The 16,526-nt window shown below is 41.1% G+C and overlaps 1 protein-coding gene across 3 annotated transcripts; it reads left to right on the top strand.

Annotated features, from left to right (window-relative positions):
- The first annotated feature begins 265 nt into the window (after positions 1-265).
- On the top strand, positions 266-10,867 carry LOC100501079 (LETM1-like protein). Of its 3 annotated transcripts, none has more exons than XM_008657133.4 (15): positions 266-541; positions 1,243-1,897; positions 2,009-2,321; positions 2,566-2,712; positions 2,799-2,887; positions 2,971-3,063; positions 3,701-3,827; positions 6,113-6,177; positions 6,257-6,428; positions 7,161-7,370; positions 7,492-7,539; positions 7,657-7,803; positions 8,704-8,786; positions 10,138-10,253; positions 10,357-10,867. In XM_008657133.4, the coding sequence occupies exons 2-15, from the start codon at positions 1,293-1,295 to the stop codon at positions 10,440-10,442; spliced, it is 2,301 nt and encodes a 766-aa protein (XP_008655355.1). In that variant the 5' UTR covers positions 266-541; positions 1,243-1,292; the 3' UTR covers positions 10,443-10,867. The 3 variants fall into 3 exon arrangements, with proteins under 3 accessions (XP_008655355.1, XP_020397871.1, NP_001182835.1); NM_001195906.1 differs by having other exon boundaries at positions 337-541; positions 1,281-1,897; positions 10,357-10,862; XM_020542282.3 differs by lacking the exons at positions 10,138-10,253; positions 10,357-10,867 and adding an exon at positions 9,075-9,441.
- Positions 10,868-16,526: the final 5,659 nt, after the last annotated feature.

Below are 16,526 nucleotides of genomic sequence, written 5' to 3'. Positions count from 1 at the left end.
TCCCCACCGAACATAGACTAAATCTATACCGTGGAAATTAAAATATCTCTATATCTTAATCTTAGGGCTAATTTGGAAACCTCGTTTTTCTTTGAAAAATAGGAATCACTTTAAAAAATAGAGTTTGCAAACTAGGTCCTATTTTTTCCAAAGAATTTCTATTTTTCCAAGAAAAAATAGTTCATTTTTATTGGAAAAATAAAAATCTCTTAAAAGAATAGAGTTTCCAAACTAGTCATATTAGAAAAAAACTTTATGTATTAATGGGTACACCTCTAGAAATAGCATAATCTGTATACACAACCTCAAACCCAGAAGGCCAGCAGTGCGTGCGCCCTTTTCTTCGCTCACATTCATCCCGCGTGCTCTCTCTCTCTCTCTCTCTCGGGCCGTGGCGTCGAGTGGGCGACCGCCGCCACCCCCGTGCCGTGCGCTCTCTCTCTCTCTCTCGTGTCGACGGGTGGGTGGGCGACCGTAGGCCGCCGCCGCCGCCTAGGCCAGGTGCCCAGGTCGACCTTCAACAGCGACGAGCATCCACCAGGTATGCCCACCTCTTCTCTTTGCTTCCTGCTGTGTGAAACTGAGCCCCGAACCCTAATTTAAGCTATTTGTTCATTAGTATTTGAACTCGATCTAATTACAAGCTTATATATGCACTCCTTACAAAAACTGGAGTATTATTCCTACTAACTTCACTTTTTTGCAAAAATTATCGGGGTGCGTAGTGTGTACACCCATTTACTGAGTCCACTCTTAGGGTGTGAGTGTGTTTGTTTCTTTCCTAGATTATATAAGTTGGATTATGGTAGAAGGATAGAAAAATAAAATATCACTTTAGGACCACAAATAAGCTGAAATAAGTTAGTATTGGATAGCTTATTTTAGCTTATCTGTGATCCCAAAGTGATATTTTACTCTCTTAACCTTCCACCATAATCTAACTTATATAATCTAGGAGGGAAACAAATAGGGCCTTAGTAGCGAAGGAATTTCCTCAAGATCAAAAGTCCCTTGTCGAGACCAGTTATTGGACGATTAAATAGTTTTTTTTTCTCTCTCCGATATATTTCGGGAATTTAGCATGAGCTATTATTGAGCCTTGGCTACTCTGGGCTCTATATGCACACTGTTATGATGGGACCAAATTGGAGCCCAGTGATGATTAGTTAGTTTTCCTTGTCATTATTTATATTTAAATTTACACTTACTAAGTCATTGGTTGAACCATTTTGATAACTTCAGATTTCTACATGAGTGTGATCTTCCTATTGTGAATTCAGACGCAATCAAGTATGGCTTCAATGGCAATCATTAGGAGAAGGAAGTATTTCTTGGATCATGTTAACACACCTACCATTTCATCGTCTGCTTTCTTTACATTCCAACATGGAAGACTCGGTTTGGAGGTTGAGCCAAGAACAGAACAGCGATTTCTCGAGCATAGTTCTGGGGATTCCAAATGCGAGAAGGAGCAACACAATATGAATTTGATAAAAAAGGATCTACTAGGTCTTGGTAATGGGTTTTGGCAACGTCCATCTTATGTGATTTCTCTTTCTCATGGTGGATTTGGAAGGAATGAATTTAGATTGCCTCTGAGCCTGGGAGCTAGATCTTTGCTGCAGTCGGTCCGCACAGCATCAACTGCAACAGCAAGGCAGCCTAAGATGGATACAGATGATGAACAGAGCGAGGACCACAAGCAAAATAAAAGGAAAAAGGAGGCATCCCCAGAAGAATGTGATCAGGCTGTGGAAGGCCTCAGCACTGCAAAAGCTAAGGCTAAAGCTAAACAGGTACAAGAATCTCTGAAGGTTGGCCAATCAATTATACAGAAATTTTGGGCAAGAGTCCTGGGTGTGGGCCCTGCTCTTCGTGCTGTTGCTTCAATGAGCAGGTCTGTATTCTTTTTCTTTCCTACCTCAATGCATGGTTATATAAGTATATAACATGAATGATTGGTCTGTTTTTCTGTAACTTACAAAACATTTTTTATTTGTTTGTTAAGGGCTGATTGGGCAGCAAAACTTAAGCATTGGAAGGATGAATTCGTTTGTACACTGCAGCATTACTGGTTAGGGACAAAACTACTCTGGGCAGATGTTAGGATCTCATCAAGATTGCTGGTGAAACTTGCTGGGGGGAAGAGCCTTTCAAGAAGAGAGAGGCAACAGCTGACACGCACAACAGCAGATATCTTCAGGCTGGTTCCGTTTGCTGTGTTCATCATTGTTCCATTCATGGAATTCTTACTGCCAGTCTTCCTCAAGTTATTTCCAAACATGCTTCCATCAACTTTCCAGGACAAAATGAAGGAAGAGGTATGGTCTTGACTATTTGTAAGTTGCAACTACCTGAAATTATGTTGCTTATTAGTTGCCATGTGTCCCTGCAAGTGGAATACTACCATATGCATAAGTCAGGAAACATATCTAGTTAACTATTAATAATTATTTGGATTGATTAGCATACCCTGCTGTTGCCATTTTTATGGAAACCACCAGCACTATCATGGATTCATAGTACAATCTGATTGGCTCACGGGTGCTTCTTTTTCCTGTACAGGAAGCATTAAAAAGGAAATTGAAAGCAAGGATGGAGTATGCAAAATTTTTGCAAGATACCGCAAAAGAAATGGCAAAGGAAGTTCAAACATCTCGTAGCGGAGAAACAAAACAAACAGCTGAAGATCTGGACGAATTTTTGAATAAGGTATAAGTTTCTTTGTGTGCTCTGCTGTCTCTGGAATAACTACTTTCTCTATTATTGTTTGGATAACGAGCCTTAATTGTGATCAGGTTAGGAGAGGTGGACGTGTCTCTAATGATGAAATCTTGAATTTTGCAAAGCTATTCAATGATGAACTTACTCTGGATAACATGAACAGGTTAGGCATTCCTTTAGTATATGTATACATTCATAGTCACAATTACACTAGTGACTAAACAGTTGGTTGGCACTATCCTGCAGACCACGCTTGGTAAATATGTGCAAATATATGGGTATCCGGCCTTTTGGTACAGATCACTACATGAGGTTCATGCTTCGCAAAAAACTTCAGGAGTAAGTATTTAAATGAAGAGCTTAACCCAATGCTAAGTATCTATAATAGAATTGGTTAATTTTGTATATCAAACAGTGATGGAAACTTGTGGTTAATACTACCTTATAGAAAGCTCACCTAGTCAATTATGAAAATAGAAAGTTTTGATTCTAGTTAGTTGGACTACTAATAGTAAAATATATCCATTACTTTCAAGTAAAGACTTTGCAATGGGATGTGTTTCTGGTGTCGTGTAACTTAGCAGATATTTGGTATCATCTTCATTGTGTTTCTATTTAACTCTCCATGCCACATTGGTTTTTTGTTAGTCAAATAGTACTTTAGGTTCAGGACCTAGATTTGCTTCAAGACTTCTTTCTTCAGTTTAGTTGCTAGTTGTTTTTCTGTCAATAAAAGGAGACTTGAAAGGATGGAATATATCCAAAGATTTAGCCTTGGGTGGGAGTGCATGGAAAACCGCTATCCATGTGTCCAAACCTTGACTTGTGGGTTTTGTTGGGTTTTAACTCTATCCTACCCCAATTTGCTTGGACTAAATGCTTTGTTGTTGTTGTTTGTCGGTGGTTTTTTAGCTTTGAGTTTGAACTTAAGTGCGAAATATCTCCTTGTTTTTGTTAATATTCCTTATTGCTGCAGCATTAAGAATGATGATAAACTGATTCAAGCTGAGGGAGTTGAATCTCTCTCTGAAGAAGAGCTCCGGCAAGCCTGCCGGGAACGTGGTCATCTAGGCCTGCTGTCAACTGAAGAGATGTGCCAGCAGGTTTGTTGCATTATGATGTGCACATGATCTAGTTTTGTATGACCTTGAACAATTTACTTATTTACTTGTTCTTGTATTTGTTTATACCTTTATGCTGTCCATTCATATCACAGTTATTTGAGTCATCAGTTCTTGTCCCACGCTACAAAACACACTTATCTTTTTGAGACAGATTTTTCAACAGTCGTCCACTCTTGCCCACCATTTAATATACCGTTCATTTAATTGCAACAACACATGCAGACTTAATTATTTCTGATGTATCTAGCCATCCCACAAGCAACTGTGAATTTGGTCCTTTTAACATGGTCATGCCCAAGAACAGAAAGAAGCATCATCGCCAAAAAGGATCCCCCGCTCAACTGATCACTGCGTCAGCCTCCTGTCAACTGGAGACCACCCCCAAGCTCGACTGAAGAACTCACTAGCCATTTTTCTGATATGATTGCTTCTTTCCTCCAGCATCCTTCTTGCCGATTTTTTCTGTAATAAAGTCCATGAGTTCATCCAAAAACAACACAATACAAAGATGTCTAACGTATTAACTATTCTTTTATCTTCAAAGCAAGCTTCGTTTCTTATTTTCCAAAGAGTCCAAAGAACTGCACTACATCCCACTGTCAACAAATTCCTGTCCCGTTTATTGAATAGAAGGAGCCAATGGCTAAACATCTCACTGGGGTTCATGGGAATACAAATGGGATGAAGCACCACCTGCACCACTCTCCATGTAAATTTCGCTATCTGACAGTCAAAGAAGATGTGTTGCATAGTTTCTTGAACCTAGAGACTCTTTTGGCTCTTTTATCAGAATGTCGGTCTGTAATAATGTCTTGGTTAAACACCCTTTCTTGTCTTAGTCGTCTTGGTTTGGCAATAGATTTTGGGTCAGGTCTGATCAAAGGTGTAGCTGGATTAGATGCTGAGCTTGTGTTGCCAGTGACTTGTTTTGGCTAAGACATTTCTGGTGTGTGTCTGTATGTGTTTCCTGTTTCTTAATGAAATAGGGGGGGAAACCCCTTTTCGTCAAAAAAAAACATGGTCATGCCCATAGTCATAGGAAACAGGGTCGATGTTGTGTTCGCGTTCCGTGTTCTGGATTATTCGTCCCAAATTGCGGGTCGGGGTCACACTGGGACGTCGTCCCGAACATAGGAGGGTTGTCATACCAGTGCGGATTGGCTTGAAAAAGGTTGTCGTACCGGAATTTTATGGAACATGACTTGAGACGGATGGGACGAGGACAAAGTGGAGAGGGTTACTGCTTACACGACACACAGGAGAGGAGCAAGGAGGCAGGGAACTGCCGCCTGCCATGCACCGCCGCCGTCGACGTTGCTTGCCGTGCTTATCCGCAGTGCTTGCCACAGGGGTGGCCTCAGGTGCGTGTGCATCCGATGCAGCATGCCCTCGCCAGCTGTGGCCACCATAGATCTTGATCCTTGACCTAGATGTTCGACCTATGATCATTAACCCATTAGACTCTGATTTGCATTCCAACTCTAGGATTCACATCCCATAGAGGTATATACCCTCCTCGTACCATACCTTTTCCAAAATGTCGAGCCTCGACCTTGTTCCTCGACCCCATAGATCTGGGAACTTTATGACTATGGTCATGCCTTAGGCACTATCAAGAATTGGAATTATACGATGATATGGAATAACACATGATATGGAATGGAGTGTTATTCATGTTGACCTATCTGTTTTATCAAAGAATGCATGTTTTCTGTTTTTTTTTTGCTAACTTTAAGGACATCTATAAGCTGCCCAGTGCCATGTTTGCTTCTCTTAGGTGCATTTTTCTTGTTCTCTCTCTCTCTCTCTCCCTTCTCTCTAAAAAAGGGCAGACTTAGTGTTGGAGGCTCACACATGAGTGGGGTCTGGGAAAAGGGATAAACCTAGGCATGCTTTCCCCCCGCAAATGCGGAGAGGTTGCTTCGAACCTGTGACCTGGTGACTCAGTGAACAGCTCTCCACTGCACCTGGCTTGCCCTTCTTTTCTTCTCTCTATTAAATGAAATGTTATGTTTTAGACTTTGTTTGCTCCAAAAGACTATTTGTAATATGTCTCAAGTCTGATGTACTGTTGAAGGAAAGTACAACCAGCTCGGTAGCGCCCAGCTTTGACTTTGAGTTAAACTCACCTGAAGTTGTATTGCTTGGCTTTTGTTTTTTAACCATAAGTGTAACTCAATGATACTAAAATTTGATGTATATGCAGCAGTTTAGAATTGTAGATGCATGATAAACTGGACCAATAAATTTCATTTTGCATGCAGCTCCGAGACTGGTTGGACCTATCACTTAATCATGCTGTGCCATCTTCACTTCTCATACTTTCAAGGTAAGTTCGGTTGATATTTCCTGACTTCTTGTGTTATTACCGCTCATGCTTGCATTCTTATATTTGATAATGCTTTTAGAGCCTTTACTGTGTCTGGGAGAATGAAGCCAGAGGAGGCTGTTGTAGCAACACTATCTTCTTTACCAGACGAAGTTGTGGATACAATTGGGACAGTATTGCCATCTGAAGATTCAGTTTCTGAAAGGAGGAGAAAATTAGAATTCCTTGAGATGCAGGAAGAACTTATCAAGGTGATATAGAACTGTAGACTGAAACGCTGTTCTTTTTCTTAGCTTTTTGTTATCATATTTGGGTAGGTCTTCTGTGGGATTAGTGCTGTGTATCTGATAGAGAACTTCCATCCACTGAATGTGCACCTCGCCACCTCCTAGTTTTGTTATTTAAGATTGATTCCATCCAGAAAGACACATTCATCTTAAGTAGTTAAGCCATAGTTTAGTATTTTCTAACAATCCAACTTTATATAATTCTATGCACCCTGGATATTCAGATATTTTGATATGCCAACTCATATGGTGGTGTTTTTCTGTAACCTGTAACCTTGCTGAATCTCATGCTTGAATTACTTTCCTGTTTATATTTTGTCATGTGACAAAATTACAAAGGTAGATTCCAATGGACTTACCATTGGCCCAATCCCTTCTGATTGGCAAATGAACTAAAGCTTATTTGAAGGGATTAGCCTAATCCCACTATATCTAAACAAGCCATTAATATGGCTCAGTCCATGGTTTATGCTATTTCACGGTCAAGTGGAACTTAATTTGAAAACATTTTTATAATAGAACTCAGTTTTGATGTCTGTCTGCTTCTGTGTGTGTGTGTGGGGGGGGGGGGGGGGGGGGGGGGTCTGCTAATGCAGTTTGCTTTAAAAAATTCAGTATACAGATCCATATTTGTTTATCATTTTTATCATGTTGCAAATCTGTGTCGTTGATGTTTTGCATATAAAACACATTCAGGAGGAAGAGAAAAAGAAAGAGAAAGAAGAAAAGGCAAAACAAAAGAAAGAAGAGGCAAAGATGAAGGAACCAGAAACTGCTGAAGAAGATTTAGCTTTGAAGGAAATGACTGATGCTACTGCTAGGGAAGAACTGAGAAAAGCAAAAGAACATGACAAAGAGAAGCTCTGTAATATCAGCCGTGCCTTGGCTGTGCTCGCATCTGCATCTGTATGATCCTAGTCTATCTGTATTCTTTTATCAGTAAATGTACATATGGACACTAATAGCACCATTATTCTAGAACGATTGTCTGTCTGACCTTTTTCCAACTTTCATATCTGCATTGCAGTCTGTTAGCAAGGAGCGTCAAGAGTTTCTGAGCCTCGTCAATAAAGAGGTATAATGTGAAGTGGGATTAAAGCAACAATTATTCATGCATTCACCTTTCAGTTTATAATACATAATACATCGTGGAGGTTTGATAGGATTGAGCTGTCCAAATGTCCCAATGCAGATAGAGCTATATAACTCCATGCTCAAAAAAGAGGGTACTGAAGGTGAAGAAGCAGCTAAAAAAGCATATATAGCCGCTAGGGAAGACCCAGACAATGATGCTGAGGCTGCTGCAGAAGAAAAGGTCTCGTCGGCGTTGATTGAGAAGGTAAGAAATCCTCTTAATGCGTGTTATAGCCATAGTTAAAATTTGTAAATATTACCTGTGATGTGTTTTCTAAGGTAAGTGTTTTTGATATTTCCCATAAAAATTATAAAGAGATGTCCGAAAAGTTTAGAGATATAACTGTAAACTTTTACTTGAGGTACGGACAGTTCAACCAATAACCAAATATTTTATTGATGATACTTAACAGTTACTAGCCTTTGTTTTTTAATTTCAAGGATGCCGAACGTCTGTGCATATTAAAAAGGCTGATAAAATTTTCCCAATAAAGCTGTTATTTTTTTAATATTTAGTTGGTAGCTACTTAGAGTTAATAATCATATTAAATGGATCTAGTTGGTAAGTATACCAAACTCGCTGGCTGCCCTGACATTCTAGAATGCTACAAAAGAATCTTGCACCACTTGATTCGGGTGATGTGAGCCAATTAATTTATACTGCAAACCACTGACGACGAGGTATATAATAATATAAATGGTTTAAACCTGAATCCACTTCACAAAAAAAATTATGCTCTAGTGTAGTTATCAATGATACTATCTGCATATTCTCCATATACTGCCGTCATCTTCATGCTAGAGGAAAATCCTGACTTGCATCAAGCCATCAAATAAGATTTAAGCTTGGTCATTTGCTCTTGTCTTTTCGTAGGCTTTATAACTTAATCTATCTGCTCACCTAAATAAGGCTATAACAAACTAAAGTGGAGGGAGTACGGGTATCTAATCTCACTAGCAAAGCTGAAGCATTAAAAGATATCTTGTTTCATGAATGATTTCTGCATTTAAGCTTCACAAGGAGGAGGTGCAAACTACCAGTGGTATTGGTTATTTGTGATAAGGAATTGGTTATTCACTTGCACATGTATTGTACCGCATTCAGGTTGATGCTATGCTTCAAGAATTAGAAAAGGAGATTGATGATGTGGATGCACAAATTGGAAACCGTTGGCAGCTGCTTGATAGGTATGGTGCTTCTATGTTGGAAGTTGTTTAATGTTGCATAATAGTCAGCTAGTCCGTTTTTTAACTTTTAAGTACCCACTTATCTGCATTCACAATATTGTTTCGTACATTTTTGTGAAAGGGCCTCTAGCCGAGTTGGTTAAGTGGTCTGAGTAGCATTCCTTAGGTCCTGAGTTCGAATCCCAGTGAGAGCGAATTTTAGGCCGAGGTTAAAAAATGTCACTTGTTGGTTTCCCTAGTCATGTGCACATGAGATGGACTGACCTATGAGGGCGGATCTTCGTGTAGGGCTGAGAGGGCTCAAAGCACGAGTAAAGATGTGGCCTATAGGGGACGGACCCTCATGTTGCACGGGGACCAGCTTTCGTGACCTTTCTCGGTGGGGCTCCGATTGAAGCTTCTTCTTAATATATTACCGTGGGGGCGGTCTTTCCGTACCTGCCAAGTTTTGTTTGTGCATTTTTTTCCAGTTGCAGTGGGTTGTTACCCTGTTGCCCCCTGAGCAGCACATTTCTTTTGCCACATGTTTCTGTAATTTATCGAACCGCCTCCAGCGAATCAATATTCTTTTTAGGTCATGTGGATATCACCGTTGTAGCTGTGTTGTTTCATATTGCTAAATCCTGAATAAGATATGCGAGGAATTGTTTATCAAGCAGAGCTGTAATTTAGGGGTGCTAAAAAATGAAATCAAAAGATCAAGACTTTGTGTTATGGTTCTTAGATCGATTCTGCCTTTAGGGAACTGAATTTTTTCATAGATTTGAGTCTGATTGCTTGGTTACCTAAATGGACATTTGACCATCCCAGTATCCCACCCCAGCACTGTACCCTTGTCCCCAGTGTTAAATCCCCATTCGGTCCCCCAGTCCCACAATACTAGGCCTAGCTGCCAATACCCCAAGTGCGCACAACCATACAACAGTGCATCCACCTCTGGCCCCTGGTATACGTGGCTTTGTGCTGCTTCCTCTCTTCTGCTCCCCTCATAGCTATGCCCCAAAGAATATATGAAGGGAAACTGAGAGATGATTTGTTGATTCGGATGGAAGTAAAAAGGTAAATGAGGCTGGGATGGGGGTTAGTTTGATTTGTGATGAGAGAGTGAATGCTAGGCTAGGCTAGGCTGGGGACCTTTTTTTTCCTGGCAAGCATTCAGTACTTCTACAAATCTGAATTAACGGAACCATTGCCGGTTGGGACCCAATACCAAGCCTATTGTTACTCCCAACCAATAAACTTATGCCTGAGTCCTGTACGAGCTGGAAATCTTGGTGTTTACATGTTTTGACCATACTCATCTTGCACATGTGCCATCGACGTGTTGATCTAATTTGCCCTTCATGTGCAGGGACCACGATGGCAAGGTGACTCCTGAGGAGGTGGCCGCAGCTGCTGCCTATCTGAAGGACACCATCGGGAAGGAAGGCGTGCAAGAGCTCATCACCAACCTTTCGAAGGACACAGGTCCGTTCACCCCCTGACACCTCTACATCTGTTCACTCTAGCTTTGTAGCAGATGCTCATTTTTCTCATTGTGTTCTATCTTTTTTTATTTGTGTGCTTACAGAAGGAAAGATCCTCGTGGAAGATATCGTGAGGCTAGCATCGCAAACAGAGGAACACAACGACGACGAAGAGCAATCACGGCAGTAGGTGGAAACAGCCCGAGTATCTAGATGGGTGGCCTATTATTTCAGGAAGAAAACTACCAACCTCTCAGTTACTTGATGGCTGTGCCTGGTTAATCAGAAGGCAGTACAGGCGTTTTTGGTGCCCCTAGTCAGAGACCCCGGTAGAATAACTCGTTGCTGTAAAGATGGTGTGACTGTGACATGCATACAAGTGATAGGGTACTCTACAGAGTTGTGGTTCGGCAGGTAGTTCGCAACCGAAATTTTGACTGGTTGCTGTGAAAGTGGAAATACAGTTCGGTTTTGTCTTAAAGCTACCCTCAATTCTAAAAAAATTGTCTTCTCTTGAGTCTAAAAGTAGACGGGTGACTAATGTGGAAATGAATTAGGATGTTTATGTACTCCCCCTGTTTAAATTATAGAGCATTTTAACTTTTTGGAGATTCAGTATCTTAAATTTGACCAGATCTATCTCCAGCAGCTTACTCATCTCTATACCTATATTTAAACTCTAGTCTACGAACAGTGCAGTCTATAGTGTAGAATAGTGTAAAACAATGTTTTTGGATAAATTTAATCTGCTGGAGCCGGCCTCATAACATAATAGGACCTATTTAAAGAATAGTTTGTGTTTTTTGATTAACATAAATATCTAGACTAAATGTCAGTCGATAGTGAATTAATGGGGTAGTTGCAATGGAAGATAAAGGCATGAGTGATATAAGGATTTATATAGGTACAATCCTTTGGTATGAGAATATGAGATAATGTCTAATGTTATGTTTATGGTTGTATCTGTTAGTGTGCAATGTGATTTGATGATCTATCCTTTTAGGGCTCCTTGGTCCTTTTATAGTTCAAAGAAGGGCGACTCGCTTGCAAGAAATACATCTAGCTCAGTTATAGGATGGTAATCACAACTGAGTCTATCTCAAATTATCATAAAGTTTGATCTCTATTTGTACATGTATTTTTCATTTATCTATTGAATTTTACCATATCTAATGGATATTGTTCTTATCTATTAATCTAATAGGATCTTCACCATATTTATCCATTTAGAATCTTTTTAGATCATGTGATTTCCCTTGGTCGTGCCAGCTGAGTCCTTAAACTCTTGGCTGAGCCCATGAACCTACCTATCATATTTTTCTCCTTGAGTTATTCTTGGGTACCCCCATATATATTTTTAACGGTAACATTTGAGTTTTATTTAGTCGAGTCATTGGATCAGACAGATAAGACTCTTATCTTAAATCTTTTTATTTTGCTTGATCTTGCTGTGCCCGAGTTGTTATGTCTTTCGGCTGATGCTCCAACCTTGTCATGCAAAAAACCTTGTCATACGTCTTGACAAGGATGCTAAAGTTAGTTGGACCAAGGCATTAAGGAAAGCAACATCTCAAAAGAAGACATTATGAAGATCAAGTAAAGTCCAAGAAACAAAGGAAGTGTTGCCTGCGGACTGTCTGGTCTAGAGCATCAGACTGTCCGGTGCACCACCGGACTGTCCGGTGCGCCAGGGAACAGTAGCTCCAACGGCTAGTTCTAGGTGGCACTATGGAGAGAAGACCACCGGACTATCCGGTGTGACATCCAGAGTGTCCAGTGTAAAAAGTCTGCGCGCCAACGGTCGGCAGCAGTGTCAGACCAATGGCTAGGCGCACTGGACAGTGAATAGTGCACTGTCCGGTGTACCACCGGACTGTCCGGTGTGCCGCAGAGAACAACAACTTTTCTGCAACGGCTAGTTTTGTGTTAGGGGCTATAAATACACCCCCAACCGGCCATTCCAAGGGGTGAGAGCCCAAGCAACATACCAATGTATATAGTAGACATTCCCAAGAGCTCATACACCTAAGTGCTTAATAGAATCACTCGGTGTTTAGCGTAGGTGCTTTGCAAAGTGCTTAGGTTAGTTAGACCGCTTTAGCGCTTGCTTTAGGTGAACCCTAGTTAGTTGAGTGAGTTTTGTAAAACCACACAACCCCTCGGCTCTTGCGCAAGCCGTTATAATTATACCAAGTGGCGCGAGAGTCTTGCGAGACCATGACAACCGCGTTTGTGTCACGGACGCCATCGTGTACCGGAGGGAACGAGGCCCACGACGTTTCGGCCGGAAACTCGATAGTGGAGACGACGGGGAGCGTCCGAGAGGAGCCGGAAGGGGAGCACCACTTGCATGTGGAGAAGGCCTGCGACTCTCTACGGAGTTACTCGACCAAGGTGCTTGGCCCTCGCGTGGGCTTCCTTTTGCGTAGGGGCACCAACGAGAATTAGTTGGGACCTTACGCGGTTCCGGATACCTCGGTAAAAATACCGGCGTCATCCACGAGAGTTTGCATCTCTACCATGCTCTTTAGCTTCCGCATTTATATTAAGCATTTTCCTGTCTTTATACTTATATTGTTTTAGATTGAAACTTAGCCATTGCGGTAAAGATAGCAACACTTAGACAAAACCTAGTTTACACATTCTAGTTTGATTAATTGCATAGGTTTTGCTCTAGGGATTTATTTGTGGCCTATTGTTCCTTGTCCTCAAATGCTATACATCAAGAACAAGACAACACGATTGTTAATAATTAGAGACATTCGTCCTGCGAAGCATTATCTTCTTTTGGATATAATGATCTCCAGACGGTCATGAAGGGCATACCTTCATCATCTCAGTGAACAAACATGAATAGGGGTACATGAAATACAAAAGAATATAAATAATGATTATGAATCAGCAAGTTATTTTTATTCTCATATCCTAAACATGAATAAGCATCAATAATATTTATATTACAATGATACCTTCGGCTTGCCAGAAGGTGGAGATGCGGGAATGATGCAATAGTGGTTACAATCCAGCGTGAACAGTACGGTGTTACTGTTCATCTATTTATAGGCGCGGGACGCAGCCCGGATAAGATTATATCCATACCCCTGACATTTACTCTTAATCATAATACAAACTATCAAGGACTAAGTAGTCTTTTCCTCCTTAGATCGGTTTCATCCTTCATCTTTGCTATCATACCAAGCCGAAGCTCCTTTAGCCATAGCTTCGGCATCCATCCATGTTGCCATCGGGCTGTATCCTCATATCACACGCCCTCATTCCAAAGCCGAAGCTTCTAAAAGGGAAATAGGGTCAAACCTTTTCCTAAATGATTTTGGTGGTTGAAATGTCCAACACAAATAATTGGACTAACTAGTTTGCTCTAGAGTATATGTTCTACAGGTGCCAAAGGTTCAACTCAAAACCAATACAAAGATTAAAAGGGGTTCAAGAAGAAAGGAGCAAAGAAAACTGAAGTGCTCACTGGTCTGGCGCACCGGATTGTCCGGTGTGCCACCGGACAGTGTCCGGTGCACCAGGGAGGATCGACTTCAAACTCTTCACCTTCGGGTTTCCCAGGTGCAGCTCCGCTATAATTCACCGGACTGTCCGGTGCACCAGCGGAGCAACGGCTATCTGCACGCAACGGTCGACTCTGACAGTGAACAGTGCAGCACAGTGAACGCGGCAGAAGTCAGAGCAGTTGGTCAGAGGGGCACTGGACTGTCCGGGTCGCACCGGACTGTCCGGTGTCGCATGAGGACAAAGCCTCCAACGGTCGACCAGCTCCAAGCCCTAACGGGAGGATGACATAGCGGCACACCGGACACTGTCCGGTGGCGCACCGGACTATCCGGTGCGCCCATCGCCAGCAGACTTCTCCAACGGCTGCATTTTGGATGGTGGCTATAAATACCACCCCAACCGGCCACTTCAATGCGTGGGAGCCCAAGCAACATTCCAAGTCATCTAGTTGACATATTCAAGCCCTCCCAACCACATCTATTCATTGATCCATCCTATACACAAGATTTAGACCACTACAACCAACACAAGTGCTACAAAAGAGAGAGCACGCAAGAGAGAGCTACTCATTTGAGTTTAGCACTAGTGCCTTGTGAGATTCATTGAGAGATAGTGTGTGCTACATCTTTGTGTTCATTTGCGCGTGGAGTTTTGACTCCCATTGAACTTCCTCTAAAGTTTTGGAGGCTTGTAAAGCCAACAAGAGACACCAAAGAGTGTGGTGATCCTTGCAGGGTCTTAAGTGATGCTTGAGAAGAAGAAGAGCTCGCCGGTCTTTGGTGATCGGTGGAGAGAGGGAAAGGGTTGAAAGAGACCCATCCTTAGTGGACTCCTCAACGGGGACTAGGCCTTCGAGGGCCGAACCTCGGTAAAACAAATCACCCGTGTCTCTTGTGTTTATTGCTTGTGATTTGTTTATTCTCTCCCTTTCTAAGTTCTCTTGCGCTACTCTTTGCTAACATTATTTGGTGTTGCCTCAAGTTAAATTCTCATTTAGTGAAGCAACGCTTTGCAAGAAAGAACTTGTGACATTGCTCTTCTTATCTAAGCCTTCTTGCTTTATTCTCATAGACTTATTAGTTGTATTGTTTTATCAATTCCGCATTATTTGAAAGCAATACTTTTTACAAGCAAGGACTTAGTTTTTATTATCTGATAATTGTATATCTTGTTCTAACCACTAATCAAGGGATCTAGGTGGGGTGTAAAGTTATAATTTTCAGGTTTCGCCTATCCACCCCCCTCTAGACGACTTTCAATTGGTATCAGAGCTAGGCACTTGATATTGAGTCTAACAACTCGAAGTGATGGCTCGTAGAAGATCCCAAAAGAACAAGAAGACCCGAGAGAACAAGGAGGTAACTCTTGAGATATTACTTTCTGATTGTTCTAATTATGATTCATGGTCTACTAGGGTGATAAATGCTTTTAGAACCGTAGATCCACAATTAGAACAAATTATAGACAAGAGTATCTTCCCCTCTAGTTATAATAGAAAAAATATTTCCGAGGAGGATCAAAGATGTTTTCGCTTAAACTACCTAGCTTATGACATCTTAAGTAATTCTCTTAGCAATGAAGATTATCGTGCCTTCATATCAAATTATAATGAAGCCATTCATGATGCACATGATATTTGGACTAGAATTAAAAGCAAATTTGATAAGTTCAACCATGATAGTTCATTTTGTGCCTCTACTTCCTTTGGTATTTGTGAAACTAACTCTTTGAAGGAAGAAGAAGAAAATGAACGATGGAGACCAAACGATGAATCCACCTCTCCAAAAGGTTTGTCTTCCCATTTCGATTCCCACATATGTTGTGTGGCTAATGAAAATGATAGCAGAAGCACAAATGAGGATGAGGAGGAAGAAAGAAGCTTCTTGCAACTTTACGCTCGCCTAAGCCAAGAAGATAAGGCGGTCATGCTCAAACTTCTAAAAAGAGCGAGAGAGCAAAGCGAAGCTTGTCAAAGGCTAGAAGATATTCTCTCCATAAAAATGCTAAGCTTTGACGAGTTGACTAAAGAACATGAGGAGCTAAAGTGCTCTCATGTTGATTTGGTTCAAAGGTATGAAACTATTTCAATTGAGCAAGATAACTCTTTACATTGTATCGCTCAATTAGTAAATAGGAATGCCTTACTTAAGGACCAAGTAGAAAAGCTAAAATTTGAAAATCTAGCTTTTCAAGAAAAATATGATATGCTTCTATGTTCTCATGAAAATCTTATGGATGATCATATCATATTAAATATTGCTCATGAGGTTGTGATAGAAAACTTAAAATCCCAACAACCTCACTCATGCACATGTATTCAAATTGAAACTACATTATCATGTGCTAATGCTTGTTGTCCGTCGACAAGCAAATCTTCCTTTGAGCTAAAACTTGCAGGAACGAAAGATGATACATATCAAAAGCTCAAAGAAGAAAAATGAGAGGCTAAAAATAAGCTTGACACAACTAAAAGGGAAGTGCATTGCTCAACCTTCTCAAGATAACCGTGATCACATGGTGAAGAAGCTTGAGACGGGAACAACCGTGGCATGCACTAAATCCCTTGAAGAAAATGTCAAGGACTTGAGAATTGCCAAGAGGAAGGAACAAAAGATGAAAATCAATGCCTCCTCCAAAAGCCTCAACCACGCCTCCATTAAAGGTAACATCTAAGGTAATAATCAAGCCATACTTCACACTAAGAGAAGTAAGAAGTGTAGTGAATGCTTTGAAAAGGGGCACTCGATTAGGT

This window comes from Zea mays, chromosome 8 (assembly GCF_902167145.1).
Source record: "Zea mays cultivar B73 chromosome 8, Zm-B73-REFERENCE-NAM-5.0, whole genome shotgun sequence".
Lineage (NCBI taxonomy): Eukaryota > Viridiplantae > Streptophyta > Magnoliopsida > Poales > Poaceae > Zea > Zea mays.
Note: the sequence above shows the minus strand (reverse complement) of the source record. Positions and strands in the feature narration are given on the sequence as shown.

Bases quoted from the DNA above. Each gene is read 5' to 3' on its own strand.
- LOC100501079 (XM_008657133.4), top strand. From the start codon at position 1,293: ATGGCTTCAATGGCAATCATTAGGAGAAGGAAGTATTTCTTGGATCAT. The intron at 8,787-10,137 runs GTATGGTGCTTC...CTTCATGTGCAG, and splicing joins CGTTGGCAGCTGCTTGATAG to GGACCACGATGGCAAGGTGA. The intron at 10,254-10,356 runs GTCCGTTCACCC...GTGTGCTTACAG, and splicing joins CAACCTTTCGAAGGACACAG to AAGGAAAGATCCTCGTGGAA.